The sequence below is a fragment of the Lepus europaeus genome, chromosome 13 (genome assembly GCF_033115175.1).
Source record: "Lepus europaeus isolate LE1 chromosome 13, mLepTim1.pri, whole genome shotgun sequence".
Taxonomy (NCBI): domain Eukaryota; kingdom Metazoa; phylum Chordata; class Mammalia; order Lagomorpha; family Leporidae; genus Lepus; species Lepus europaeus.
The window spans coordinates 85,994,449-86,019,472 of NC_084839.1; the positions used below are offsets into that span (position 1 = coordinate 85,994,449).

Genomic DNA, 25,024 nt, shown 5'->3' on the forward strand with positions numbered 1-25,024 from the left:
GGGCCGAAAAAGGCGCCCTATTGGCCCTGGCTCCGTGACGTCATCAGGGCGCGCCCGGGATCCCCAGCCTGATTCCCAGGACGCCACGCCACTCAGCTGTCAGTGTAGTGCCGCGGCTGGCGGGGTCGCTGGCGCCAGCAGTGACTGGTGCTGGTGTCCAGGCGCCCTTCGCCCTTCACCTCCAGCCCGTGAGCCTTAGCCCTGCGGCGTGGGGCGCCTGGCAGCACCGCCGGCCGAGGCCAGGTAGACTGGGTCTGGGCTAGGCGGGGAGGGTGTCCGCCGCCCGGTCTCGCGCAGAGGGCGGGACTGGACCTGGATCCCCCAGCTGCTTACGAAGCCATGGACAGGGTGGCGCGGACCCCCTGACTGCAGGGCACAAATCAGGACACGGAGGGAGACTGAGGGGCCGACCTAGGTTTCAGACCTGGTGGGCGTCGGCCCCACGTGCAACCCCGCTCCGCAGAATGAAGTTTGTTGTGTTCCCACCTCGTGCCGTCGCCCCTTTCGCAGCGTTGGGTGGGTCTCCAGCTGCTCGCCTCGCGGTTGTTGCGGAAGCACAGGGACCACTTTGCGACTGGGGCCTGGGCAGGGGACTGCACCTCTCAGCCCCAGGAGAGCTCTACTTGAGGGGCGTGGCTGTAGTGGTGGACGGATCTGCAGGTGCCCGTCACTGGACAACAGCGCAGGCGCGGTCGCCAGCTGGCGGTGTTTTCTCAGGCGTGGCTTTTGGTAGTTAGGGGCTTTGGAGGAACTCCTGGTGGAGATCCTTCCTTCTCCGATAGGCTCCGGGTTAAAGTGCCCCGGGGGAGCGGAGGGGAGGTGGGGGGAGGGGTTGTAGCTGGGTTGTCTTCCAAGGATTTCAATGTCTCTTGGACTTGGATTCAAATCCCAGCTCTTTCTCCTTCTAGCCCAATGACCCTGAGACCCTTGGGCAAATCCCTTTAACCCCTCCAAGCCTTAGTTTTTTCATCTGTAAGGTGGGGCTAACAGCCCCTCTCCACCACAGTTGTCAAGAGAATTAAATGAGACGTGGGTGATAGCTGGCGTGCAGTGGGGACAGGACTCCTAGCGCAGCACATGGAGAGCCTGAACACAGGCCCTTTGGTTGGAGCCGCCCTCTGACCATAGCATAGTTGGTAATTGTGGAAGACAGCGGGGCTAGGGGCTTGAAGCCCCTGGTTTCCTGGTTGGACTTTGAGGGTCAGCACAGTGGTGACCTGAGACTAACGAATCTTTAACTGAACAGGTTAATTCATCTGGGTGAAGACCAGGGCTTCTGTTAAGACAGGTACCTCACGTACTTGTGGCATAAAGGGCTTTTTTTTTTTTTAAGATGTATTTATTTATTTATTTGAATTGCAGTTACAGACAGAGACAGGGAGAGACGGAGAGAGGTCTTCCATCAACTGGTTTACTCCCCCACATAGCCACAATAGCCGGAGCTGCGCCAATCTGAAGCCAGGAGCCTGGAGATTCTTCCTGGTCTCCCACGCAGGTGCAGGGGCCCAAGTGCTTGGGCCATCTTCCACTGCTTTCCCAGGCCACAGCAGCTGAGACAGGAATCAGCACCTCAGGCAGGTTAGCCTACTACACCACAGTGCTGACCCATAAAGGGGTATTTTTGAAAGCAAAGAACCATCCAGAGGAAAGTCTCCGTGGTGCAGAGGGGAGGCCAGACTTAGATTAAGAACACGGAGAACAGGACAGTGGGGCTTGTCAACAGGACCCGAACTCTTTCCAGGTGATTCAAGGAGGGAAGGCACAACCATGCCTCCCAAGGTTGACAGTCACCAGGCTTTCCCATGGTGAGAAGCCAAATCCTACCTTCTGACAGTTGCTCACTCAGCAGAGAGTGGAGAGAGAGCTTTCTGGGCACCAGGCACTGTGAGTTCAGCAGCCCTGGCCCCCGCGCTGAGGGAGGCAGCCCGGTGGTCCTCGTCAGGCCCCGCTGCTTGTGTGCAGACTCTCACCTCGGGCAGCCTGTGCTCCAGCAGCGGGGACAAGTCACTGAGAGGCAAAGGGGCAGGCGCAGAGCTGTTCCGGGAGGCCGGGACAGCCTGGTAGAGGCTCTTGCTTGAGGGTGGCAGCAGTGGGAAGCATTTTAAGTAACAAGGTAACACAGTCAGGGCTGGCGCTGTGGCGCAGCAGGTTAAAGCCCTGGCCTGAAGCGCCGGCACCCTATATGGGCGCTGGTTCTAGTCCCAGCTGCTCCACTTCCAATCCAGCTCTCTGCTGTGGCCTGGGATAGCAGTAGAAGGTGGCCAAAGTCCTTGGGCCCCTACACCCGCGTGGGAGACCCAGAAGAAGCTCCTGGCTTCGGATTGGCGCAGCTCCAGCCGTTGCAGCCATCTGGGGAGTGAACCAGCAGATGGAAGACCTCTCTCTCTATCTCTACCTCTCTCTGTAACTCTTTCAAATAAGTAAAAAATAAATAAATGTAACACAGTCAAGTTAGCATTTGACAATGGCTGGGTAGCTAGGAAGCCAGTTTCGGCAGTGGCCGCTTGCCCATGCTGGGCTGCCACCCTGACAGCTCTTGCTGCCCGTGTGTGCTCAGCTCAGCCCACATCACGTCCTTGACCTCACGGCACCAGATAAAAGGCAGACCCCTGGTCACCTCCACGGCACTGGTCCCAGTACTGTGGCTCACGTCAGCTGTAGGCGCAGGATGGCAGGGCTGAGTCTGTCGGCCTGGTTTCCCCAGGGCCTGCTGTGTGCCAGGCACAGCGTAAACTTTCCAGAAACACTGGCATTCCCGGGACTGGCACGACATGGTTGCTGGCAGGGTGAGATGATTCTGAATCGCGGCGGGGCGAGGGGATGGGGCTGCGGCTGAGGCGCTTCCGGGACCTCTCTGTCCTCCAGGTCCTGCTCTTTCCCTCCGGAGGTGCTGATGCTGGCGTCTGCTGGGAGGAGGCTGCTCAGGGCTCTGCTGCAGGCTCACAAGCGGCCCCTGCAACCCTCCAGAGACATGAGACTGGTGCAGTTCCAGGCCCCTCACCTGGCAGGGCCTCGCCTAGGCCTGGAGTCAGAGAGTGGCGGGGGAGTCATCGACCTCAACGCCTTTGACCCCACACTCCCCAAGACCATGATGCAGTTCCTGGAGCAGGGAGAGGCTACCCTGTCGGTGGCAAGAAGGTAAGGCAGCCGGCAGTGTCGCCCTGGAGCCCCCGCCCTGGGAAACAGCCAGCAGGTGAACTTTTCACCTTTCCTTTCTTACCTGTTCTCGTTAGGAGGCCCCGAGAGGGTGGTCAGCTCTCCCGAGGCCCCCTCTGGGTAATGGAGCCAGCCTCTACTCCTCATGCTGCTTTCCCTATGGGATTAAGCCCCTGCCTGCCTGCAGGGTCCAGGGCCAGGGGACTTGTGAGGCAACTTGGGAAGCCGAAGAATGATTTGGACCCTTGGCTCCTTAGAGGAGAGAGGACTTCAGCAGCAATGTCTCCAGGACAGCTGCCAAGTTTGGGCTGGATTGGGTGGGGTGGCCCTGAAGCCAGGGGCCCTGTGGAATCTGTCCTGGGGGGTTGGAGAGCAGTCAGTTCAAACCACTCTACCTTATCGTGTTCAGGAAACAGAAATGTTTGAGAGCACCCGGAGTCCTTGACACCGTGTTCCCAAGGTTGGAAACAACTTCCACGCCCCTCATTAGGGAGTGGGGTGTAGTGACATGAGCAGTAACCAGAGCTGTGGAGAAAAAAAGTGGCTGCTCTCTCTGGAGAGATCGCTGGAAGATACTGAGTTAGAAAAAGGAAAGGCCAGCACCGCGGCTCACTAGGCTGATCCTCTGCCTGTGGCACCGGTACTCCGGGTTCTAGTCCCGGTTGGGGCACTAGTTCTGTCCCGGTTGCTCCTCTTCCAGTCCAGCTCTCTACTGTGGCCCGGGAGGGCAGTGGAGGATGGCCCAATGCTTGGGCCCTGCACCCACATGGGAGACCAGGAGGAAGCACCTGGCTCCTGGCTTCGGATCAGCACGGTGTGCTGGCCATAGCGGCCACTTGGGGGGTGAACCGATAGAAAAAGGAAGACCTTTCTCTCTGTCTCTCTGTCTCTCACTGTCTAACTCTGCCTGTCAAAAAAATAAAAATAAAAATAAAGAAAAAGGAAAGAAAAGAAAGGTGTATGGGAGCCTGGGGTGCTATCGTATGCATATAAAAGTGTGGTGGGGGGAGCTTTGAGGAGCTACACAGACGGTGGTCTCCAGGGAGGGGGACAGGTGACCAGAGGGGTGGCAGGCCCCTTTTGAGTCCTCTTACCTGGACCTGAATTACCCAGTGGGGGAAGAGAATTAACACTGGATGAAAGAGTGAATCGTGCTTTGTGGCCAAGGGTGTAGCAGGGCTGGGTTTTCACACTGACCCTGCTGGACTGATCTGGAGCGGGGTGGGGGGATCATTTGCTGCGGCCCTGCCAAATCAACCGCAGTGGGGACTTGGGATTCAGTAAGGCTGTCGCAGGCTCCTCTCTGAGTTGGTGACTTTGTGTGGCCCGTGAATGATGTTATAAATCTCCAAAGGGCGCCTTTGAAAGCAGGTTCCTCACTGACAAAGCAAACCCGGGGCGGGTGCTTGGCACAGCAGTGAGATGCTGCTGTGAATGCCCACATCCCATATAGGAGTGCCAAGGTCAGGGGCAGCCTCCTCTGCTTCTGATCCAGCTGCCTGCCAGTGTGCTCCCAGGGAGGAAGCAGATGCTCACTGAAGTATTCGCACCCCTGCCACCCACGTGGGAAACCTGGATTAAGTTCCTGGCTCCTGGCTTCAGCCTGGCCCGGCCCTGGCTGTTGTGGGCATTTGAGGAATGAACCAGCAGACGGACTCTCTCTCGCTGTCTCTGCCTTTCAAATAAAATGAAGATAAATCGAAAGTTAGAAAGTGTAAAAAGCAAACATTGTAGCTGCTGCAGGATTTCTTCAGGTGCCCCAGGATGGCCAGCCTGCTCCCAACCAACCCCTCTCCCCTGATTGCTCTCTGCAGAGCCCTGGCTGCCCAGCTGCCAGTCCTGCCGCGGTCAGAGGTGACCTTCCTGGCCCCTGTCACAAGGCCAGACAAAGTGGTGTGTGTGGGCATGAATTACGTGGATCACTGCAAAGAGCAGAACGTGCCTGTGCCCAAGGAGCCCATCATCTTCAGCAAGTTCGGCAGCTCCATCGTGGGGCCCTATGACGAGGTCGTGCTCCCGCCCGAGAGCCAGGTGGGTGCCTGCCCGCTGCGGCCCCCACAGGGCGCCCGGAGCCCGACCTTCAGGCTGCAGGAGACCCCATCACAGGGAATGGAGACTGCAGGGGATCACACGCTGATAGCAGTGGCCTCAGAAAAAAAGCAGTCCCATCTTTCCCTGATTACAAAAGTCACGGACAGACCTTCTCTCTAGAAAATCAATGACGAGCTGGCGCCGTGGCTCAACAGGCTAATCCTCCACCTAGCGGCGCCGGCACACCGGGTTCTAGTCCCAGTCGGGGTGCCGGATTCTGTCCCGGTTGCCCCTCTTCCAGGCCAGCTCTCTGCTGTGGCCCAGGAGTGCAGTGGAGGATGGCCCACGTGCTTGGGCCCTGCACCCCATGGGAGACCAGGAGAAGCACCTGGCTCCTGCCTTTGGATCAGCGCGGTGTGCTGGCCGCAGTGCGCCGGCCGCAGCGGCCATTGGAGGGTGAACCAACGGCAAAGGAAGACCTTTCTCTCTCTCTCTCTCTTTCTCTCACTGTCCACTCTGCCTGTCAAAAATTAAAAAAAAAAAAGGAAAATCAATGATGACCATTCAACAGGACAGTGCACAGCCACCCGTGTTCGTACTGCCCGGGGTTTGTAGTATTAGTATTTGCTGCATAACTTCCCAGTGTTTTTTATTCCGTGTGTATTTTTTTATACTCCTCCTGCACCAACATTTTACTGAAGACTCTGTCAGGAGCATTTTTCACACTACTGAGCAGTTTTCCTGCCGGATTTTAGATTGCCTAGGAATTTCTGTTGTACCGACAGCCGTAACTTCCTCAGCAGTTCCCTGGTGCTGGACTTAAGTTGTTTACAGTTTTAGCTTTTATAAATAATGTTGCAATGACCAGGCTTACCTAGAAAAGACTTTGCACATCCATTAATACTTAATTATTTCCTTTGGATAAGCTCCTAGAATTTGAATGTGTCAAAGTACAGGCAGCATTTTAAAACGCTTGAGAAATTCTGCCCAACTGACTGTCAGAGAAGTTGTAAAAACAGTTTCACACATCCACCAGCAGTGTCTGGGCCGTTACTAACACTAGTTTGTTTCCTCTCCTTTTTTGATTTTAGAAATATGTTTTGGAAGGGCTGGCATTGTGGTGCGGTGGGTTAAGCTGCTCCTTCCAACACCAGTATCCTGTATCAGCACTGGTTTGAGTCCTGGCTGCGCCACTTCCTATCCAGCTTCCAGCTGATGCACCTGGGAAGGCAGCAGAGGATGGCCCAAGTGCTGGGGCCCCTGTTGCCCATGTGGGAGACCAGGATGGAGTTCCCAGCTCCTGGTTTCAGCCTGGCCCAGCCCTCACCGTTGTAGCCACTGGGGGATTGAGCCAACAATGGACGATCTCTCTCTGGGTCTCTCCCTCTCTTTCACTCTGCTATTCAAATAAATAAATCTTTAAAAACAAAGGAGCGGGGGATGTTTTGGAAATTATAGTCAAGTTGAAAACAAAGGTATAATGAACACTCAGACTCTTCACCTGGTTTATCTCGCCATATTTTTTCTGTCTCTCCCTTCCCTCCTTCCTCATCTGAATGTATATATTTTTGGGGTGAGAACCTTTGAAAGTTGCAAATACTAAAACAATTCACTCATAAAAAACTTAAGCATACATCTCCTAATAGGGACAGTGGCCTACATGACCATACTATGGTTACCACTAATAAAATGAACGTGAATAATATCTAATCCATAGTCCAGCTGGCCCTATTCCCAACCGGGAACACTCAGAGTTGACCGAAGGTGACTCTGAATTTGGTTGCTTTTTTTTTTTTTTTTTTTTTTGGTTGATCTAGGATTAATCAAGGCCACACACATTTTGGTCATGTCTCTTGAGAGGTTTTTTTTTTTGTTTTTTTTTTTTTTGACAGGCAGAGTGGACAGTGAGAGAGAGAGACAGAGAGAGAGGTCTTCCTTGGCCGTTGGTTCACCCTCCAATGGCCGCCGCGGTTGGCGTGCTGCAGCCGGCGCACCGCACTGATCCGATGGCAGGAGCCAGGTGCTTCTCCTGGTCTCCCATGGGGTGCAGGACCCAAGTACTTGGGCCATCCTCCACTGCACTCCCAGGCCACAGCAGAGAGCTGGCCTGGAAGAGGGGCATCCGGGACAGGACCGGTGCCCCGACCGGGACTAGAACCCGGTGTGCCGGCGCCGCAAGGCAGAGGATTAGCCTAGTGAGCCGCGGCGCCGGCCTTGAGAGGTTTTGATCAGGGCTCCACTGACTTTTTCTTAAAAGGCCAGTTAATAAATGTTGGGTCTTGAATGCAGTGTGGGCTGTGTTATGGCAGTGTAGCTCTGCTGTCGTGGGGTCGTGACACGTGAGTGAACACGGCGGTGGTGCAGGAAGACCTGATGTATTTGCACAAACAGGCAGACAGGTGCAGGTGTTGGGCAGTTCCCAAGGTTGCAGTTCCCATGCCCCACTCAGACTTCCCGGGTTGGGTTCCCAGCTCTGGCTCCTGGTTCCAGCTAATGTGGACCCCGAGAAGCAGCAGCGATGGCCCAGGTGGCTGTCCCTGTGACCCACGCGAGAAACCTGGACTGAGTCCCTGATGCCAGCGCCCGCAGGCCCAGCCCCAGCCAGTGCGGGCATTTGGAGAGTAAACCAGCAGATAGGACTGACCTCTCTCTCTGCCCCTGGGATAAATAAACAGAAACGCAGGCCCTAAGCTGGCCGTGGTTTGCCCTCCGCTCTCGGTCGGTCTGCCCGCCCTTGTCTGTCTTGACTCTGACCTTGGGAAGACCCCAGCTGGGTTCCCTGCCCACACGTCCCACACTCTGGATTTGCCTTGTGTCCTCACTATGAGGTTCAGGTTACGCACTTCGGTCTGGAGTTGCCCACAGGCGGTGCTGTGTGCTCCCGTGAGGAGGCTCACGTTGGCTGGCCCTAAAGTTAAGCCGGTTGGTGTAGTTGATGCTCACTAGATCTCCCGATTGTGAAGGTGTGCTCTCATCTCTATGACTAGTAAGTGGGCCATGGTGGGAGCTGGGGACTCTGTCTTACTGCCTCTCGGCTTTTCATCCCCCCTGACTTAGTGCACTGGGGGGTAGAGACACATGGCTTTTCTATTGGGCCTTATACTTTGATCACTGGCATTCTGTATCCTGACATTTCTGATTTTTATTTTTGTTCAGTTGGCTGTAATTCATCATTTACCTTTTTTAAAAATTACTTAAATTAAAATTATTTAAAAGACAGAAGGTCAGAGATCCTCCAGCCTCTGATTCACTCCTAAAACACTGGTGGTTGGGGCTGGGCCAAGCTAAAACCAGGAGGCTGAAATTCAGTCGAGTTCTCCTCACACTGGATGGCAGGGACCCAAGTACTTGGCCTGCCACCTGCTCCCTCCTAGGGTCTGCATTAGCAGGACGCTGGGTAGGAGCAGCGCCAGGAATCAAAGGCAGGCACTCCAGTGTGAGACGCAGGTGTGCTACAGGGCACTGCAAACTCCGCCCCCATCTCCGAGTGCTCTGACCTCAGCTTGGCCAGTTGTGGGGGGAGGGGGCTTTCCCATTGGTTCCTGGCCCCATCACTTGAGTACCTCCTTGCTTTCTGGCCAGGACACGCCAGGCTCATCTCGTACTCTTGTCTTGGACCTGGAATTAACCGCTTCCCGGGATCTTGTTTCTTCTAGTGGGGAGTTGTATTAGAGGCCAGCATCTAGGTGTCAGTGTTCTTACACCAATTCTAGTTACTACTGTTAGAAACAGCAGCCAATCTGAAGGGCCAAGTTGCATTTTCTGATGAGAGCATTTTTTTCATTGTTTGTGGCCATGGGTTATTTCCTCTTCATGCATTCCTTATTAAGTCCTTTGCCCACACTTACCTTTGTGATGCTGATCTGTTATTAAAATGAGTTCATGGGTCACAGCACTTGGAGCAGTGCTGGGCACACTATGGAGATAACTGTTGGTAGCTGTCATTGCTTGGTGTTCAGTCTTTATTGCAGCTATCAAAAGTGACTTTTTTTTTTTAATTGTACTTATTTGAAAGGCAGAGTTACATAAAGAGAAGGAGGGATAGGATAGAGAGAGGTCTTCCGTCCGCTGGTTCACTCCCCAAATGGCCTGGACCAGGCTGAAGCCAGGAGCCAGGAGCTTCTTCCGGGTATCCCATGTTGCAGGGGGAGTGCAGGGGCCCAAGCACTTGGGCCATCCTCCTTGCTTTCCCAGGTGCATTAGCAGGGAGCTGGATTGGAAGTAGAGCAGTCAGGACTTGAACCAGCAGCCATATGGGGATGTCAGTGCCGCAGCTAGCGGCTTAACCCACTATGCCACTACACCGGCCCCAAGAGTTGACTTCTGAACTAAACCTCCCAGACTTGTTGGTCTTGTGGTCAGTGTGGAGCTGTGCCTTCCTCCAGCAGTGCTGCCTGCCACTACCCAGCGCTTAGGGATGTACACGTCCTGCAGCTGGCCATGAGCTCTGCTTCGTGGCAGGTGTGGAGGCCTGGCCCTGAGGCATGGTGTGCGGCCTCCGCATGTGGGAATGGCCACTGCAGCTCGCTGCTCTCCCACTCAACAGGAGGTGGACTGGGAGGTGGAGCTGGCCGTGATCATTGGGAAGAAAGGCAAACACATCAAGGTGAGTGCAAGGGATGGGCCCCCAGACCCTGCTCCTGCCCCCTCACAGTGATGCCAGCTGTCCCCGGCCCTGGGAATGGTCAGCCCCCGTCTGCCTTGCCCCTTGCTCTCACCCACAACCTTTGGCTGGCTCTGGTGGCTCCTGTGAGATACAGGCTTTAGGATCCTTTGCAGGGATTAGTGTCACCTGCGATGTAACCTGTCTGCCCTTACAGGCCACGGATGCTATGGCTTACGTGGCCGGCTTCACCGTGGCTCAAGATGTGAGTGCTCGTGACTGGCAAATGAGACGCAACGGAAAGCAGTGGCTACTGGGAAAAACCTTTGACACCTTCTGCCCCCTGGGCCCTGCCTTGGTGACCAAGGACAGTGTGGCAGGTAGGTCCCTGGTCCTTGCCATTTGTACCTATCCTTGCAGGTACCTGTGTGGGGACAAAGCAGCATTCCAGGCGCTGGAGAGGGAGTCCACTACATTCGGAGCCCCTCCCTTCCCTCGGCCCTTTCCTTGCGGCTTCTACAGAGGGCGGGTCTCAGCCTCAGTGCTGAGCTCTGCAGCCCCACGCCCCCTAGGGGACGCAACTGCGGAGGTGGTGAGACTGCATTCATGAAGCGGCTGACCATGGTCAATGCCGCACTGACATATGGGCCAGCCTTCCTCCAGCTGCCACAGTTGGAAGGAAGCAACACTGGCCCTTGACTGTTGGTGTGAGTGGCTGGCTCAGAGCCTGTGCATTTTCCACAGTAACGGAGAGGTCAGCCCTGTGTGACCAGGACAGCAAGGACACGGTGAGAGCCAGGAGGGGGCCCCTGGCCAAGAAGGTATAGCACAGCCGCTGAAAACACTGGCAGGGCCAGAGCCACAGAGACACCCAGTGCCTCCAGCACCTGTGCAGTAAGGCAGGCAGTGCTCAGGGTGTGAACGCTGTCACAAGAACACGCAAAGTGCGGGTCCGCCAGGATGCTGGCACAGGTGGGCCGGGCCCTGCCTACATCAGACACGGGGGGCCTCGCTGTCCCTGCTCATGCTGTCGTCCTCGTGCTCTGAGGATGCGGGGTTGCTTTTCTGTCTACAGTTGTTAGCCTCTGCTGTGGACAGCTGTCCATCTTGTAGGGCAAAACCCTAGCCTTTTTCCTCCCCACTTGAGTCTGGCCTGCCCTCCTCTCTGTCACTCACCCAAGTGACTGTGGCGAGGGATGCCGGGGGCACAAGAGGGCCAGCGTCTGTGGAAGTTCCCAGGTAATGCTGAGCCAAGGAGGCCACAAATGGCACTCTCACACGTGGCAGCTCACACAGCCTCCCTCCGCGCTTTCGTTTCAGACCCACACAACTTGAAGATCAGCTGCCGTGTCAATGGGGAGGTGGTCCAGAGCAGCAGCACCAGCCAGATGGTGTTTAAGACGGAAGAGCTGATAGCCTGGGTCTCCCAGTGAGTGTGGAGCCTGTGTGGCCAGCCCCACCCCCTGCCCACACACCTGCAGGCTGAGCTGAGCCCTCTGGTCCTCTTGCTTTGCCCAGGTTCGTCACTCTTTATCCAGGGGACGTCATCCTGACCGGGACCCCCCCAGGTGTTGGTGTGTTCAGGAAGCCTCCCGTCTTTCTCAAGGTAGGAGGAAAGGGAGCAAGGCCTGTGTGTGCACATGCGCAAGTCGGGGCCAAGGCTGAAACCCTTGTGGCCCACTCTTACAGAAGGGAGACGAAGTCCGGTGTGAGATTGAAGGACTTGGTGTCATTGTCAACAAGGTGGTGTGATGGGGCACATAGGATGGGGCTGCCACTGCCACTCAGCACAGCACCGGGGAAAGCCCAGTGCCAGCCGTGGGCTCCTGCCAGCTGCCTCAAGCTGCTACGTGGAAAGGAGGAAGATCGAGCTCTCAATAAATCTGTCCTGCCACAGTGGCCGCTGGGTCCATGCTCTCTGCTTTCTCTCCGGGCTGGTCTGGTGGGGGAGATGGGGAAGGAGGTGCAGCTACCTACACAGGCACACCAAAAGCGACAGTTGAGTTTGGGAAGAGAACATGCTCTGTCCCCTTGTTTATCACAGCAAAGGATGGAGACAGCAAGGGATGCGCAACAGTCAAACAGCAAAGATATTGTAGTCCAGCTAAGGGTTTGCAGCCTCGCCTGTCGTCTGGCTCCAGGACATGGCTGCGTTCCAGGGCTGAGCAGTCAGCGCAGGCTCCGTTCCCCAGGTCTAGCCGCAGATGAACTGCCGGATGAACTGCTCCAGCTTGTCTTGATTGTCCCGGCATGCAAATGTAGGGGACAGGTGGAGCCTGGGGCCTGTGGGACTGGGCGTCTGCTGCAGCACCTGGGCAGTAGAAACGGACTGAGCACCCTTGCTGTGGGGCTGCGCACACAGGGACCAGGCCCACATCCCAGAACTCTGCAGTCTGGCTCCTTAGGTCTGTGTCTGTGTGCAGACGCTGCCCCATCGCAAACCACACTCAGTACCCCACCTGGGAGTAGGAGGAGCCAGTGGTTTGGGAGACCAAGAGGGACAGGAAACCCCTCCCATCTCCAGCCTCATGTCCCCGCATCTGTTCTTGGGAGACACCAGGTAAATCCCTGCATCTCAATGAGGCATCATCAAGGCCAGCCGGGGCAGGGGGGGAGCACACGTGGGTTTCCCTGGGCAACTTGCTCTGGGGGTGAGAGCAGGTGACAGGGTGGTGTGACAGTCACTCACCCCCAGGTCTCTGAAGGTCCAGATGGCACTCACGGCGAGACTGGGGTCCACACACTCTGGAGGGAAGAGAAGTGAACGTTTGAGGGAGGGAGGGCTGGGAGCCACTGGGCGCAGGCTTCTCGTCTTCTTGTGTAAAGAAGGAACAACCCAGGGACAGCACTCAGACAGGACCCAAGGCTCAGTCACTGTGCCACACATCTTCTTAGGGTTGGGCTGCCACTGCCCAGCAGGGGGCAGCAGCCACCAGCAAACCTCTAGGAGCCAGGGCTGGCTGCTTGGGACTCACCAAAGATCCCTTCCTCCCTGGCGGTGGCCTGCAGGAACTGAAGCAGCTGCTCTGTGTAGCCTGACTCTGCAGGGGAGAGGAGACCTAGCCCAGGCCCGCGGCCCAGGCAGAGCCCCCACCTTGAGGACTGAAGGCAGTGAGGGTCTTACCGGTGTCCGGCAGCTGGCCCTGGTGCAGGAAGACGGCTGCTTGTGCAAAGGCCTTGAGCCGCGGGCTGAGCAGGCGGCAGAGGAAGAGGAAGAAGTCAGGGCAGCGTGACTGCTGGCTGAGCTGCAGGAGGACAGGCAGGGTGAGGGCAGCTCCCACTGCCCCCCAGCACCTCCCTCTGGGGACGTCTTCTCGCGACCTACCCTGAAAAACCGGCCCTCGGCCTCCTCGAAGTCATCACTGTCACTGTCGGTGAAGTCCCCACTCGGTCTCCACAGCAGCTTTCCACTGAAACGCTGGCGCCCTGTGTCACAGGCTGGCCTGGAACCTGGGCTCTGGAGGTGACAGGAGCCATTGGTCCCTGACACGTTGGCTAGGGATTAGCCTTACGCCCCCAGACCAGATCTGTGTAGATGAGAGCAGTAAGAGCAGACCCAGGGAGCCCAAAAGGATGGCAACCCAGCCAGTCTGTGGGCTGCAGGAAATGAGTTCCCCCTCTCATGAGCCACAGTCCTTTGGACAGAAATGTGGGGGGCAGGAAGTGTAGGGAGCAGATCCTGTCATATCCTGGGGCAGGAGTAGTAGAGATGCAACCCAGGTTTCCCTGTCCACCGAGCCAGGGGGCTCCCACCCCACAGCACACACAGGGCAGGGGAGCCTGGGGAGGCTGCAGGAAGCTCAGCCCGGACAGGGCCTCTGTCTCCAACGGTGCGGCCTACCTCCTCAGCAACCAGGAGCCCGCACTGGATCAGACGGTCCAGCACCTCCTGGCAGTAGCAGTAGGAAGACTGGCACGGCTAGGGAGAAAGCAGCACTTTTGTGGCCTCAAGAAAGCCAAGCCCACAGGCAAGGGCGGACCAGAGGCGGGGCACAACCTGTCCCACTCCCAGAGGGCGTCAGGGCAGGCCCAAGGCTGCACTGGGCCCAGGGGAGGCCTGACCTGCAGGAGCAGCAAGTCCTGCGGCAGCAGGTGCAGCAGCAGCAGGATCTGGCTGTACAGGTCTTTCTGGCTCAGGAGCTCTATGCCTTGCAGCTCCCAGGGTCCCTCTGGTGGCACTCTGCTGGCCAGCAGCCCCCGCACAGCACAGGCTAGGAGGGAAGCGGGAGAGGATGAGGGGGAGCCAATCCCCTCGTCTCTGCACACGAATCCCATCCAGCCTGGCCCTCGGACTCACCACCCACAGCCTCACTTAGGAAGGCAGGTAGCAGCTCGGCGCTCAGACGTGCCAGGTGCGTGAGGCCGGGGCCGGGCCGGGGCACCACCAGCAAGTCCCCCTGGTGGATGCGCAGCAGGGCCACGTGCGCCTGCAGCAGGCTCAGTGTGTGCTGCACCAGGCACCGCAGCTGCCCAGAGAAGCCCACGTCAAAGCCTCGCAGCAGCGTCTCCTCCGTCAGCCAGGAGAACTCCCCCAGGAGCTGTGACAGGACCACGCCCTGGGTGGGCAGAGCAGGGCTGAGCACGGGCCCACGCCCCTCCCCAGGCCCCACCACACCGTACCTCACCTTCTGGTGCTTGAACAGCAGCAGCGTCGCCATGATGGCCGTGCTCATCACCGCTGAGCTTGCCACGCCAGCTGGGGCCAGGAGTGCAGTGTTGGTCACATCTGGCCAAGCCTCACCCGCCACATGGCCCAACCCCAAAACCACCCCAGCGAGGTCTCAGGAGAGCCCAGAGAGCTGGCATTCAGCACGTAGGTTCTGACAGGCCAGAGGCTCAGGGACTTCCCCTTCATCTTGTAGGGCCTACCCAGCCCCCAGTCTCTGCACCAGAAGAGGACTAGGTCACAGAATTCTGCCAGAGCCCTCCGGTGACAAGCCTCCGTCCCGTGACCCTCATCCCCATATGCAGCTAAGGAGACGGGCTCAGAGAGGCCACATGAGGACGTGGGATGGGGCTGGCTGTGACTGGGGCTCTGGGCTGGCCTCTGCCCTCGGCACGGTTGTCCGACTGTCCAGGCAGCCATCTGGGTGCACTCATTCAGCTGCCTGCTGCTGGGTGCACTCATTCAGCTGCTCGCTCCTGCCCTGCTGGGTGCTCTGCTCCTAGGGGTGGGGGAGGTTCCACCCTGCAGACGTCCCAGTGTGCCATGAAGGGAGAGCAGGTCGGTGCAGACACCACTTGAACACAGGGCCCTGACTGGCCGAGCCACAGAGAAGGCACTGCTCAGGACCCGCCCCCAAAGTCCAGGGGTAGTCTGTCTCACCACTTAGGATGTGATGGCTCAGTCTCCTGACCAGGTGCTGGTCTTCTTCCTTGAGGGCTAAGAGGGGCGCAGTTACTGGGGTCCACTCCTGCTCCTTTTCAGTATCTGGGACAACAGTACTGGGACAGAGACACAGATCAGAGGATGAAGGGACCGAACCTGAAAACAGTGGGGAAAGCTGGGCCTTTCTCAAGGTGAAGGTGTTTCTCCCTCCCAGTCCCAGAGGAGGGGTGGCTTATGTCACCTCAGCTCCTTGCAGGCACGGATGCATATTCCACACTTAAACTGTAGGCAAGACAAGGGCTTGGTACTGTTCAAGACGACCCCACTGCAAGCTGGTATGTTTGGGGGAAGATGGAGTATTCTCCACACAGGCAGGTGCTAAAGGGCTGAGACCCAGGCACTCCCCTGCCCTTACCATTGGCCCAGCACGATGGGCTGCAACAGCTGTTCCAGGGTCTGCCTGCTGCTCCAGCAGCTTCTGGCATTGATGATGTATTCCTGTCCGGGACAAGGCTCTTAGATGGCCTACTCTGGCCCACCAGAAACCCTGCGTAAAGCCCACCTAAGGTAGGCAAAGCTGTCTCTGCAGAGACTTCGAGGGCCATGCTGCCAGGACAGATCCCCAGGAATCCCAGCCCTGCCCAGTGGGCTCCATACCTGCAGGGAGAAGGGCTGGGCTAGGTGCACCCGGACGCAGACCCGGCGACGGCGGCCCCAGCAGCTACACAGGCTCTGCAGGACAGCCAGAGCCACTGTCCACAGCCCCAGGGGAGCTGAGGTCTGGAGGGGAGGTAAAGGTGCAGTTCCTCGTGGTGGGGCACTGCTCTCAGGTCTCACTGCGCTCAGCGCCCACCTCACTCTCCAGAGGCACCCACCCCTGCTATCGCCTGCTCAGTTTTATCTCAGGGCCACCTGATGCATGACCGCGTCCTCTCAAGCTCCTAGTTCCTCATCCATGAAACAGGAGAAATGCTTCCTTCCCCACAGGGTCTTTTGAGGAAGAAATGTGAGGATGGAGATGCAGGGAGATACCTTTGCATAGACACATGCACACGTACCCACACTCTGACCCCAGCCCTAGGGGTGGCTCAGCCACACTACACTGCCTCCTGTCTGCAGCTGGTGTCCATTTGGGACCCCCAGGGGCAGGAGGGCTCACATGGTAACTGTCACATGGTGCATCTGGAACCAGGTCATAGGTGATGGCCACTGGCACCAGCATAGCATCTGGGATGCTGCCCAACTGGACTGTCTGCATCACCAGTCCTAGCCAGGCTTGGCCCAGGGCTGACAGCCGAGGCCCCAAGACTCCAGGGGGCTCCTCCAGGAAGATGAGCAAGGACTGTCCGCTGACCAGCAGCTGCTCCATGGCCTGGAATGGGAGGAAGCGAGGGCAGGTTTCAAGGCCAGAGCAGAAACAGAGCCTGTATCCTTGACCTGGCCCCACACAAACTACTGGGGGTACTTACGGCACGCACCACGGCCCTTGCCAAGACCCCCTCGGAGCTGTCCAGGGAGAGGTTGGCCTCTGGGGGCAGGAAAAGCCCCCCAAGGTTCCTTAGCAGAGCTCTGTGGGGCACAGGGTAGAGCCTGATGAGGGAGGGGGCTCTGGAGGTGGGACTGAGCCAGAGACTAGTGATAGCCTAGGGCCCCCAAGGCCAGCATGTGTCTTGCCTGAACACCTGCAGCCATAGCCCTGGGACCCTCAGCTGATGCCCTGTGAGCCCCACAGGCAAGGCTGCCATGCTGCTGGGAGCAGAAGTGCCAGGGAGAGGGCCCCTCCCAGCCTGTAACTCCTCCCATGTCTGTCCAGGGGCACAAGGCTCTTACCGGAGGGCAGGGGAGCAGGTACGGGGATCCCAAGCCACACGGAGCACTCCCAGCCCCTGGGAGAGCAGCACAAAGGGCAGCAGGAGCCCATCCAGGAGGGACTTGTGAGTAGAGAGGAAGACAAGCGGCAAGCCCTGCTCCAGGGAGAGCCAGAGGGAAGTGCCAACCTGTCCCCACCCTGAACACACAGGACGCCAAACCCCAGTGCCTTCAGACCAGAGCAACACGGGAAGGGGGTGGGAGGGAGGGAGGGCTCAGCTGAAGACTTCTTGCTCTGAGCATATTTCTCAGAGTAGAGCAGCCTTCCGGCAACTTTTAAGGTAATGCACTGACGTCATGGTTGTGAGGACCATGATGAAAAGATGTTAGTGGAAGCCCTGTGGGAGCAGGGCCGTGAGACATGGAGAGAAGGTCACCCAAGAGCACTGCATTTTTCCCACCAGCCGATGGGGCTGGCCTGACTCAAGAGCTTGGCCCCCAGCCTCTCCCCCGCCATCCCCACCCCAGCACGGGGGCCTTACCGCCTGGGCTGCCTTGTGGACCATCTTCATCTGACCCTTGTGCAGCTGCACATTCAGGAAGAGGCGGTTCAGGAACCGCAGGAGCACCCAGCTGCACAGCCTGGGGAGTGACGCCCGGTCTGAGCTGCAGCCAGGGTGACCCACAGCCCGTAAGACTCAGCCCCAGCACCTCAACAGCTGCACAGCACCACCCGGAGCCAGGTGCTATTACTGTCCCCATTTTACACAAGAGAAAAGTGGGGCTCAGGCTACAGAGGTGCTTAATAGTGAAGGTTGAGAAGGGGTGGTGCTGGCACACCAAGGCCTCTGTGAGCAGCTGCCTGCATTCGCCCCAGGGGAGACTGGAAGCTCCAGACTCGCCCCAGGCAGAACTCAGCCTGGTCTTAGCAAACCACTGGAAGCGTCAGTGATACAAGAAGGAACGGGGTAACTGAGGGGCAAAGTCCCTGGTAGAGGCTGGGGAGGGGTCGGGGGGCAGCTCTACTTGAGGACAGACGTGTACATGCGGGTAGCAGGGCGCTGTAAACAAGCAGCAAGTCTCCATCGGGTGGCTTCTATATCTCCACGAAGCATGACACGTGGCATCAGTGGGTGAGTGTGAGAAGGAGCAGCCTGGACGGGCTTGGCAAACGCCATGTGCCCCTGGGAGATCTGCACTTACAGGGACCACCCACCCAGTATGTGTTTGGCTAGCACCATTCAGCTGCTTAGGTGCACAGAGAAGGCAGGCAACGGGGGCTGTACCCAGAGACTTTCCCATGTGTTTTCATCACAATGAGCCCAGCAGCTAAGCTAGGCCAGGAGGGAGGGCAGGATGGGAGGGGCTGACAGTTGGTGTAAAGGCAGTCAGGTCTAGGGACTCGAGTCACACAACAAAGTTGACGAATGCCACAGAGGAGGCATGGTCAAGGTCACCAGCAACCTCTGCTTTCTGTCCCTTCTATCAGTATCCCAGCCGTCCCTCACACGTGTAGCCCTGGGTCCTCCATCCTTTGGCTACAAATACCACTTAGGGGCTGATGCTGTGGTGCAGAGAGTTAAGCCCCCACCTGCAATGCTGGCATCCCATTACGATCACCCATATGAGTCCTGGCTGCTCCACTCTGATCCAGCTCCCTGCTAATGTGCCTGGGAAAGCAGAAGAAGATGGCCCAAATGGTTGGGCCCCTGCACCCACATGGGGAACCCAGATGAAGTTCCTGGCCCCTGGCTTCAGCCTGTGCCAGCCCTGGCCATTGTGGCCATTTTGGGGGGTAAACCAGCAGATAGAAGATCTCTCTCTTTAAATCAATCTTTAACACACACACACACACACACACACCCCTACCCATATGCCAAAGCTTCTCAAAGTCTGTCCCTTCTGAGTTTGACTCCTACACCCAACTGCTCCTCACTGTCTCCAGTGTGGCAGGTACTGAAAACTCTTTTATGTCCAAAGCATCCTTCTGAAGCCAAACTTTTTCTCAAGCCCGCTCCCCTCTGTACATACCACCAGGTACAGGCTGTAACAGGGCTTCCTGCAATTTCTTTTCCCCTTACCACTCCAGCCCTGCCTCCTGGCCCACCAGTGAGTAAGACAGCTCCTCAATGCCTGCATGTGCTCTTCTGCACGGCCGTCCAGTATCATTTCTCACCTGACCTCAGAGCTGTCACTCGCTGTTTAAAATCCTTTCCTCAGAGATCCAACCCCACTTTCCTTTATGGCCCACCATGAGCTGGTCCCCTTTACCTCTCAAATTCATCTCCATGGGGCCAGCAACGTGGCATAGCAGGTAATGCCAATGCCTGTGGCACAGGCATCCCATGTGGGTACAGGTTAGAATCCTGGCTGCTCCACTTTGGATCCAGCTCCCTGCTAAAGCGCTTGGGAAAGCAGTGGAAGATGCTCCAAGTCCTTGGGCCCCTGCACCCACATGGGAGACCTGGAGGAAGCTTCCGACTCCCGGCTTTGGCCTGGCCCAGCCCCAGCCACTGCGGCCATTTGGGGAGTGAACTAGCAGATGGAAGATCTCTCTCTCTGTCTCTACCTCTTCCTCTCCTTCTCTGTAAATCTTTCAAATAAATAAATAAATCTTTAAAAAAAATTCATCTCTAGCAGCTATCTTCCTCACTTGCCAGCTTTTTTTTTTTTAAAGACTGATTTATTTATTTGAAAGTCAGAGTTAGAGAAGGAGAGGCAGAGGCACAGAGAGAGATATCGATCAATTTTCCATCCACTGGTTCACTCCCCAAATGGCTGCAATGGACAGGACTGGGACAGGTCAAAGCCAGGAGCCAGAACTTCTTCTGGGTCTCCCACGTGGATGCAGGGGAGCCCTTGGGCCATCTGCTGCGTTCCCAGGCACATCAGCAGGGAGCTGGTTTGGAAGTGGCATGGCTGGGACTGGAACCGGAGCCCATACTGCGCCAGCGCCATAGGCAGCAGCTTCACATCACAGCGCCGGCCCCGCTTGCCAGCTTCTAAACGTACAGCTCTTTCCTGCCCAGGGCCACGGCTCCTGCTGCTCCTTCTAGCATGGCTGCCTCCTCTCCCCACAGTTCTCGTGCCGCCAACCCTGGCTCCTCTTGGCCCTGGTTAAACTGCCTCTCCCTTTGCTTCTGCTGTCCTTAGTGTTGCCCTGTTCCTTTTTACAGGCATGTATCTGTCACCCCCACCCCCCAGAACAGGACCCTGCGTCTAACAGGTGCTCAGCCCTGTGGTCACGGAGGTGGGGCAGGGAGGCAGGTGTGACAGCAGGCTGCGGCCTGTTCTGGTAGATATCGTCCAGCTCCCCAGAAGGTATGTCCAGCCCTTCCCCAAGCCCAGCTTCTCCAGAAGGGCACAGGACCTGGCCCAGGGACCAAGTGTCCCCTCACCACAGTTTTACCTGAGCAGGAAAGGCCGTGGTGGGGCCTGGATGTGGCCCAGGATGCGCTGCACGTCTTTCTTCACATGACTGGGCACCTGGCCTTCCTCAGCCCCTCCAGCGGCCCTCCCTGCAAGGAGGTTCTGTACCCTGTGACGGTAGGGGGTGGGTGGGAGGCTGCTGTCAGGCTGGGGCAGGCCCAAGCTCTCCCAGGGCACAGCCTCCCGTCTTCACCCTCCTTTGAGAAGGGCCCAGGCAAAGCTAACACTTTGGAAGCCCTGCCCCAGCAGGCTTCTCGGCCACCCCTGCCTAGAGCTTTCGTCATCCTTTTACAGACCCCAGAATGCCAGTTAGACCCAGTCCCTGCCCCTCACCCAGCGCTTTCCATGATCTTCTGTGGGATGTCCTGGCAGGGGGGTACGTGCTGCTCCAGGGACCACAGGAAATAGCAGAGTCTCCGAACTAGCCAGCCCCGAAACCTAGGCACAGCCCCAGAACGGGGAAAGATGGCGCAGGGAAGGTCCACCCCAACTGGGGCCCCTGGGGGACATTCCATCAGGCAGGGATTACACCCCACTGCCACGTCCCAGAAAACACCTGAGCTTGGCTCGTCAATGGAGCACAAGAGGAACCACTTGCCGCTCTGTGCCCCAGTCCCACCTCTCCCCCTGCTGAGCAGGCTCTCCGCTGAGGGCCTGAGACACAGCGGACAGTCCCTCATGCTCAGAGGAACTGCAGGAGAGGGGAGCCACAGCCCGCCTCTCCTCACTGTGGTGCGGAGCAGGACACTGGGCCCTTCCTCCCCCGCTGCAGGAAGCAGGGCCCCAGCAGCCCTGTGCCCCGCTCTCACTACCTGGTGTTCTCCTCCGTCACCAGGATCACGTTGCAGAAGCCCAGATCCGTGATGCTTCTGTGGAAGAGGGACTCCTGCCAGAGACGAGGCATGGACAGCATGTCCTAGGAGGCCTTTGGAAACTGGTGAAGGATAGGCCCTGTCCTCCCCTCCACCTCCCGCCCTGGTCCTTGCCCAGTGGCTTGGTGAGTCTAGCAGGAAAAAGGACTACCACACAGCACTTCACAAAGATGCCTGACCCCAGAGCCTGTGCTTGCTCAGGAAAAAGGTTCCACGCTCGAAAGGGAAGTGCTACGCCCTGTCCAGAATCACCTCTTTGAAGAGAAGTTCTGCCATCAGCAGCAGAGAACACATAGCCTGGATGTCCATCAAAACTCGGTCTCAGCATCCGCACATGGCATGGACACACAAGCGGTCTCCAAGCACGTGCTGAGTGCTGCGAAGCCTGAGGGGCGGCAACCCCATACTGAACAGGACTCGTTTAGGCCCGACCAGACACCAGCTCTCTGGGCACAGCCCCACTTCCTCTGAGCCCCTCTGAGCTTCTCACCCGTCTCTCCCAGGCTTGGGAGACTGCTGCAGCCCCAGAACTACAACCACACCAGTACACCCATTGCCCTCAAAGACAAAACTAGAGGCAGGGATCAGGTAGGGGCCCAGCTTGGAAAGACACAAAAGGAACAGCTTCCCAGAGCTGTGGCCCCCAAGCCAAGCTACTCCAAGCTTCCCAGAGTGGGGCTCAGTCCTGCCATCACTTACCCAGCTCTTAGGAGTACAAGTCTGGCAGCAGCGACCCACAAAGGGGCGATACTTCCCCAGGAATGGGGTGACAGTCTCCAGCTTCATCCCAAAGCCCGATGACCACAGGCTGGTCTGGAAAAGGGCACAGGGAGAGGTGAGAGATCCTTGGTGGAGGGAGGGAGACTTCAGGGGTGAGGGGCACCAGAGACAGAATGGGAGGGGACACACTACCTCCTGGCCATTGTGGCTGCTCCTCTGCTGGATTTGGGGTCTGGTTTCCAACATGGTTTCCATGAAGGTCTAAAATCTGGGACCCTGATACCTCTGACTCCTATTTCTCTCCACAGGAACTTGACCTAGGGAAAGGTGGAAGGATGCAGCCATAAGGAGTCTGAGCCATACTCAGGAGTTCCTAGAGTGACCCCAAACCCCACCCCACTCTGACTCAGAACAGACATCCCCCAGGCCTGTAGTGGTAAAGAGAATGTTGGCTGGAAACCGGGGGCAGCTCAGATCTAAGTCTGCCCCGCACCCAAGTTGTCTCAGTAAGGAGCCAGGTGTCCTGAGAAGGTCTACAGTGTCCAGGTTAGGGGACTTCTCACATCAACACGAGGGGAACTGGTTCTCTTGCCTTAGACACCCACCTGCCACCTCCCAGCACAAACGGGGCCATACTGGGGACTCAGAACCCTTCTTTGCAGAGGGAGAGGCCACAGACTGGACTGGCAGCAAGGAGGCAGGAGTCTGCCGAGGGGGATGGGGACCACGTGGTCACCAGGTCCTGCACACCTGCACTTCCCTTGCCCGTAAGACAGCCCTTTGTCTACTCAATCATCAGGAGAATGTGGGCAGCTCAGGGTCAGAACACGTAGAAGTGCCACGCAGACATATCACAAGGCATTCTCATCTGGCTGGGGACAAGACAGACTTTTCCACAATCAGCTCCCTCTTACGCAGCTCTCTCTACAGAAGACACCACCTGGTTGGCATCTCATCAGCCCCTCCTCCCCATCAGAATACTGAGCTGACAAAAAACTATCTTCCATAAAACAGCACTGAGCACCCCAATCTCAAAGCTGCACCTAAAAACCCCTCCGCCCTGATCTCTCACCATGTCCCTGGGTGGGCTTGCCTAATTATTTGCAACTTCCTCACCCCCACCATACTACGCACAAGCCTACCTGGGAATGCCTTCTCCCTTCCTGGCCAGCCACCAATCCTGCCCCTGACTCAGTCCATGAGGCCTTTGGAATACCTTCTAGGTTCTCCCTCTCCTCCTGGGGTTCTCCAGCCCAAGTCTGCTGGGCAAGGAGCCATGTGAAGCCCTCCTCCAGGGTTAACACTGCACCTCCCCACAGCATCTGAAAGTCTCTTGAGGACAAGAGCTGTGGCTGACCATCTCTATACATGGAAGAAGGCCCCAGGAAAAGCCAGGTGACTGATTCTAACTTCCAGGAACTCCTCGGGCTCAGCACCAAAGACACACACTGGAGAAGGCTGACTTTTCAGTAAACAGTGCTGGGAAAACTGGATACCTTTAGGCAGATGTCTGACGCTCCATCCCAAACTCTCATTCGATGCACAAATCAACTCAAAACAGATCAAAGACAAAATGTAAAACCGGAAACTGTGAAAGTACTTAAAGAAAACATAACAGAAACACTTCAAGACATTGGTGTAATATAATTGGTATGATCATACGACTGGCATGATCAATGATAGTTTAGGTAAGACCCAAAAGCACAAGCAACAAAAGTGAAACAAGACGAGTGGGACTATCTCACACTAAGAAGCTTCTGCACAGCAAAGGAAATAATCACCAGAGTGAAGACGACTGACAGAATGGGAGAGAATATTTAGACCACTCATCTGACAAGGGACTAATATCTGCAATGTATAAAGCACTCAAAGGATAACAATCCAGTTATGAACTGGGCGAATTATCTGAGGAGACATTTCCCAAAAAAGACATACACGGATGGGCATTCAGTGCAGCAGTAAGACGTCGCTAGGGTGCCTGTACCCCATTCCGGAGTGCCTGAGTCCTGACTGCTTCTGATCCAGTTCCTATTCATGCACACTCTGGGAGGCCTGGGTGATGGCTCAAGTACTTGGGTCCCAGCCTTGTGTAGGATACCTAGACTGAGTTCTGGCTGCCTGGCTTTGGCCTGGCCCCACCTCAGCTGTTGTGGGCATTCAGGGAGTGAGCCAGCAGATGGAAGAGATCTCTCTCTCTCTCTCTCTCTCTGCCTTCCAAATAAATAAAAGTAAACAACTTTTGCAAAACAGAAGAAATACAAATGACTAACAAATACATGAATACCTATGCAATTAATACTAGCTACCAGGTAAATGCAAATGAAAACCACAATGAGCCATTCCAATCACAGTGGTTATAATCAAAAAGATAAAAATTAACAAATGCTGGTGAGGATGTGGAGACAAGGGAACCCTTATATACTGTTGGTGGGAATGCAAACTAGGACAACCATTACAGAGAACAATAGGGAGGTTTCTCAGAAAACTAAAAAGAGATCTGTCACATGACCCAGCTACCCAGAGGAAATGTAGTCAGAATATAAAAGAGATACCTGCACTCCCATGTTTGCTGCAGCACTATTCACAGTATCTAAAATATGGAATCAATCTAGATGTCTACTGATAGATGAATGGATCAAGAAAACATGGTGCGGCCGGCACTATGGTGTAGTGGGTGAAGCTTCTGCCTGCAGTGCCGGCATCCCATATGGGCACTGGTTCAAGTCCCGGCTGCTCCACTTCTGATCCAGCTCTCTGCTGTGGCCTGGGAAAGCAGTAGAAGATGGCCCAAGTCCTTGGGCCCCTGTACCCACGCGAGAGACTCGAAAGAAGCTCCGGGCTTCAGATTGGCACAGCTCCAGCCACTGCAGCCATTTGAGGAGTGAACCAGCAGATGGAAGACCCCCCCCCTACCCCTTGCCTCTGCCTCTCCATAACTCTACCTTTCAAATAAGTAAATATTTAAAAAAAAAAAAAAAAAGAGGCCGGCGCCATGGCTCACTAGGCTAATCCTCCGCCTGCAATGCCGGCACACCGGGTTCTAGTCCCAGTTGGGATGCTGGATTCTGTCCTGGT

General features: G+C 56.6%; 2 protein-coding genes across 2 annotated transcripts; one reads left to right on the top strand and one right to left on the bottom strand.

Moving 5' to 3' along the window:
• Positions 1-67: 67 nt before the first annotated feature.
• On the top strand, positions 68-11,683 carry LOC133772864 (fumarylacetoacetate hydrolase domain-containing protein 2A). The gene is made up of 8 exons (XM_062209875.1): positions 68-243; positions 2,866-3,138; positions 4,971-5,187; positions 9,734-9,793; positions 10,008-10,170; positions 11,111-11,219; positions 11,309-11,396; positions 11,480-11,683. Exons 2-8 carry the CDS (start codon positions 2,894-2,896, stop codon positions 11,540-11,542), a joined length of 945 nt encoding a protein of 314 aa, XP_062065859.1. The 5' UTR covers positions 68-243; positions 2,866-2,893; the 3' UTR covers positions 11,543-11,683.
• A 390-nt stretch (positions 11,684-12,073) lies between these two features.
• On the bottom strand, positions 12,074-22,204 carry GPAT2 (glycerol-3-phosphate acyltransferase 2, mitochondrial). Its single transcript, XM_062208756.1, has 21 exons — positions 22,142-22,204; positions 21,929-22,042; positions 21,170-21,243; positions 20,691-20,795; positions 20,338-20,466; positions 17,471-17,570; positions 16,950-17,083; positions 16,589-16,688; positions 16,279-16,491; positions 15,777-15,899; positions 15,535-15,617; positions 15,117-15,235; positions 14,416-14,486; positions 14,088-14,346; positions 13,853-14,001; positions 13,632-13,709; positions 13,126-13,247; positions 12,915-13,035; positions 12,766-12,831; positions 12,480-12,535; positions 12,074-12,101 (listed from the first exon to the last, which is right to left on the bottom strand). Exons 1-20 carry the CDS (start codon positions 22,202-22,204, stop codon positions 12,509-12,511), a joined length of 2,250 nt encoding a protein of 749 aa, XP_062064740.1. The 3' UTR covers positions 12,074-12,101; positions 12,480-12,508.
• Between the last annotated feature and the right edge of the window lie 2,820 nt (positions 22,205-25,024).